At 35.5% G+C, this 4,476-nt stretch overlaps 1 protein-coding gene across 1 annotated transcript; it reads left to right on the forward strand.

Moving 5' to 3' along the window:
• The first annotated feature begins 456 nt into the window (after positions 1-456).
• LOC140151089 (actin-binding Rho-activating protein-like) lies at positions 457-3,588 on the forward strand. The gene is made up of 2 exons (XM_072173303.1): positions 457-596; positions 2,606-3,588. Exon 2 carries the CDS (start codon positions 2,786-2,788, stop codon positions 3,224-3,226), a length of 441 nt encoding a protein of 146 aa, XP_072029404.1. The 5' UTR covers positions 457-596; positions 2,606-2,785; the 3' UTR covers positions 3,227-3,588.
• Positions 3,589-4,476: the final 888 nt, after the last annotated feature.

The raw sequence follows: 4,476 nt of genomic DNA on the forward strand, positions 1-4,476 counted from the left end.
TAAGCTTTTCTATGGCATTGCATGGCGAGTAGACAGAGAGATACGATTGCGAAATTTTGAGTTCTCTAACTTCAGTAACTTCAGACTAAATAAGCCACCCCAATGTGGCAAGACTATAATTGCGACACGTCAGGTTATAGTCTTTTACAAGTCATGTAATATTCACCTGTATCCAATCACAAAAATCATTGATTTCAATATTTTTGCATCAAATTATCAGACTATGTGGTAAAAATGCAAATATTAAAAATACTGACCATTGAGGTATCTTCTTTAATTGACAGATATAGTTTTAATAAAAATTTGTAAAATAATTTAACTGTAAGGATTGTAATAAGACTAGTCAAACCAGTTTCTTCCGGGTTGATCAATCATTGATTATTGTTATTGATGTGTTTACTTACCTCACGTGTCAAAGGGCATGTCATCCAGCTAGCTAGCTGACTGTCAGACTGTGGTACAAATAATGTGATATTTATCATGTTTATGATTTTATGAAAGTAGGATTCCGTGTCGTTTTGCACAAATTATACAAAAGATATAGTGCAGAACCTCATCATATAAAAAACTCGAACAAGACTCAAGAGTGAGTGAGTGTAAGTAAATCTGAGCTGAGCTGAGTGAAGCAAATGAAATAAAATAAAAGCTTAGGGGTGGTGTAATAATTATGTATACCCCTGGGGGGGGGGTGAATTCACAAAATGGTCTGCCAAAATTCGCTTGCTCCCCCCCTTTGGCCGTGCCAAAAAATCTTTGCCCCCCCTTCGATGTGCCAAAAACCTTTGCCCCCCCTTTTGACGTGCCAAAAATCTTTGCCCTCCCCTTACACATGCAAGATTTTGGGGAACCGAATTTAAAACCTTAAATTGTCTTATCATATAAAATGCGAAATAGCAGCGAGCAGGAAAAATTTGCATATTTGAACGTGTTCCTAACGCTTTCCCTCGCCTTTTAGGGCGTAATATAAAATGGTACCGAAAATATCTGTGCCAAAATTGCTTGCCCCCCCCTTCGACCTGCCAAAAATCGCTGACCCCCTTTTGACCTGCCAAAAAATGCTTGCCCCCCCTTTGGCCTGCCAAAAATCTTTGCCCCCCTATAATTCACCCCGGGGGTACACATAATTATTGCACCACCCCTTCCTGTTTATGACACATGTATGTGCATGTGTGATGTGTACATGTATGCATTTTAATTAACAAATAAAAGATATTTAGTGCAATTGTAGACTTGAAGTGTTAGTGTGCATAGGGCCTGTGCAATAATTATTGTCCCCTGGTGAACAAAAATCATACATAATGTCCCAGGCAAATCCCAGGCAAATCTTAGTTAACACATTTGCTAGTCAGCCAAATTCGCCGAAAATGTCAATGCAAATTTACATAGAAATTTAAAACAACTGGCCGAAGAAGGAAACCTACATAAATATGTTTTCTGTACTTCACTTGACCCAAATATATGATTTTTTATGGTGATAAGACAATCGCACATGGAATTTTAGAGGATTTTGATAGCAGTTCCATTAAAAAAGCTGCTATCATAATGAGACTAAGATCTAGAAACACCCCCGAAATGCCGTTTTGGGGAATTTTGCTAGCTGAATCTTTTTGATGAAAGTCAATCTTTGACAAGATGTAACTTTGCTACGGAAAGTGCTATGAAAAAAGGGTTTTCAGTTTTGGCTTTGTTTACTGAAGGGCTTTAATTTGATATATAAAATGATGCAGTTTGATGGCAAATTTGAATTCACCTAGCATACCTAATACATACTAGGGAGTAAGTAATTTTGGCAGTGCAGGGCTAGCTGAATTCCTCTAGCCTTCTCCATCCAGTCTCCGCACAAAGTCTATAAATGAAGAGCTTTGTTTCAAGAGAACACATCAAAAAATCATCAAAAAATCACTGATATATGGGGGTTTGCAACAAAAGCAGTTTTTGCCAGGATGCTTGGGTAGGATGATGAGCATCCTACCAAAAACTGCTTTTGTTGAAAAACACCTTATATCAGTGATTATTTTGATGATTTTTTGATGTGTTCTCAAAATTGGGCAAATGGATGTAAGGGGTTTTGAAACAAAGCTCTTCAAATGATGGCAGCCATATGACTATGAATGAGGAGTTACGAGTCTGAGCAACCTTGGACAGAAGGAAAGTACAGAAAAGTTATAATGCCAAATAAAGAAAAATTAATGCTGTGTCTGCCTCATTGCTTTCTGTGTACCGGTACATTTTTATTTTCAATTTTCATATTTATATTAAGTTTTTAATACTTTACATAAAATTAAAATGTTAATGCTGGTAAACAAGTTTATTAGTCAGCATAAATCACCGTCTATAAACCCCTCATATAAAAAAGGCCTCATCATTTTCCTGGCAGATGCTGAAAACTGCTAGCAATGTGAAGACTGCTGTATTTTGTCAATTTAACAACAACAACAAAAAACACCTTTCTCCCTCCGCACTTTTTTAAAAAGGTGGGGGATGTGAAACAAATTTTTAATTATTATAATGCACATTTTTGTACCTCATGAATTTGTCACCTAAAAAAAGCATTATATCTTCAGTAAAATCAACTTACACATGTTATTTATATCATCACTTTCAGGTAAACACCATTTGATCAAGCAGTGTCATCACAATTTTCAAGCAAGCAGCATTTTGAGAATTAAATTAAACATCACCAATATTGCATGATCAGGCTGTGAATTTTTGGACATCTATCTTGGAGGAGGTCGTATTGACAACATCTATCTTGGTACCGGTATCAATAACCTAGCAATAAGCTATGGAGGAAGAGCAGGCAGTCAGTGGTAAAATAGCTATGTGGCAGAAGCATGAGCAAAAACATAAAGATAAACAACTCATCAATCCATTCTCTGAATGGGAGGGCGCTTCAACTCGTGCAAAACTCAGTAAAGATGATGAGAATTACGCCAAACCTGTGGAAGGTTCAATGACAGCGCAGCGGGGTAAAGCTGCCGGTGAGAGGATCAGTAACGAGATCCAAGAATTAATTGAAATCATTAAAGTGATGGGCAAGAAAGGAGATGATGGTTTGTATAGGATCAATTTTGGATTGTTGTTTAATATTTATTTGAAGATATCCAATAAGATGGTTGGCATCATGATGAGAGCCAGAAAACAAGGATTAATTGACTTTGAAGGTGAAATGCTATGGCAAAGAAGGGATGATCATGTCATGATTACACTGCTTAAAGAGTCATGAGCATCAGGTTCAATTATTTGTGATCAAGAATTTTTTTTGTGAATTTTAAGACAAAGTTTTGTGTTTTGATTATTTTGTTTTTAGCTATCGAATGCACATATTTCAGGGACTTAGAGTGAAACTTCCCATTCTGCAAACAGTACAATTTTATTTAATACATGTACTTTACTTTTGTCTGTGATCAAGCATTTTTTTTTAACTTTAAGACAAAGTTTTGTGTTTTGATTATTTTGTTTTTAGCTATCGAATGCACATATTTCAGGGACTTAGAGTGAAACTTCCCATTCTGCAAACAGTACAATTTTATTTAATACATGTACTTTACTAAATTGTGTGAAATAGTGTGCTTCCCAAGTACATAATGGCATCATTTAATGACTATGTACAGTATTTGTTCCATTAAGGTGGTACTACACCCAGTGATAAATTGTGTGATTAATTTTGCATTTTTCTTAAAAAATAACTACACACTGATAACAAAAGTTATGTATAATATAAGGGCACAAATCCAATTACTTGAACACTGAAATTTCAGTGATTCAAGACAAGTGGCTCATTATACATGTATATGTTAAGAAATGAGGTACATTCTAGCGGTACATCTTTTCTTATCCTAAATAACGTACCGCTTGTCTTGAGTCACTGAAATTCCAGTGTAGTAACTGGATTCCTTGCCCCTTTAATATGCAAAACTTTTGTTACCAGTGTTTTATTATTTCTTGAGAAAAATGCAAAAATAGTCCAAAATTTTTTTATCAAGGGGTGTAGTACAACCACCCATGTCCCATGCCAGTGACTTTACAACAAGCAAACTGTGGTATTAGTTTATTAACTGCGAATGCAAATCTGAATCATGGTCTGAAACATATATGACATGGTGATGATGATGGATGAATATTCTGGGCCTTTTTAATGCATTGTAGGCCTAAATAAAGTAAAAAATGGCACCCACCAAAAATGACATTGTTAAGCACTCAGCGCCTGGCTGGGCGGTTAATGTAACGAATACGATATAAATACATATTTGGGCTTGAAGTTGAAATACATGTAAGTTGAGTTCTTCAAAACTTCAACATATTCCAGGAATATACTATCATTTTGAAAAGTAATGTCTTATATTTACTTCAGCCTCATGTTAAGGTCAATAATTTTATCATATTATGATGTAAGTTTCCAGAAACAAGAGAAGAAACAGTTTAACCCACCTGCTAATGTGTTACAGTTGCGAGAAACAAAATTAACAATGGAAA

This window comes from Amphiura filiformis, chromosome 4, assembly GCF_039555335.1.
Source record: "Amphiura filiformis chromosome 4, Afil_fr2py, whole genome shotgun sequence".
In the NCBI taxonomy this organism is placed as follows: domain Eukaryota; kingdom Metazoa; phylum Echinodermata; class Ophiuroidea; order Amphilepidida; family Amphiuridae; genus Amphiura; species Amphiura filiformis.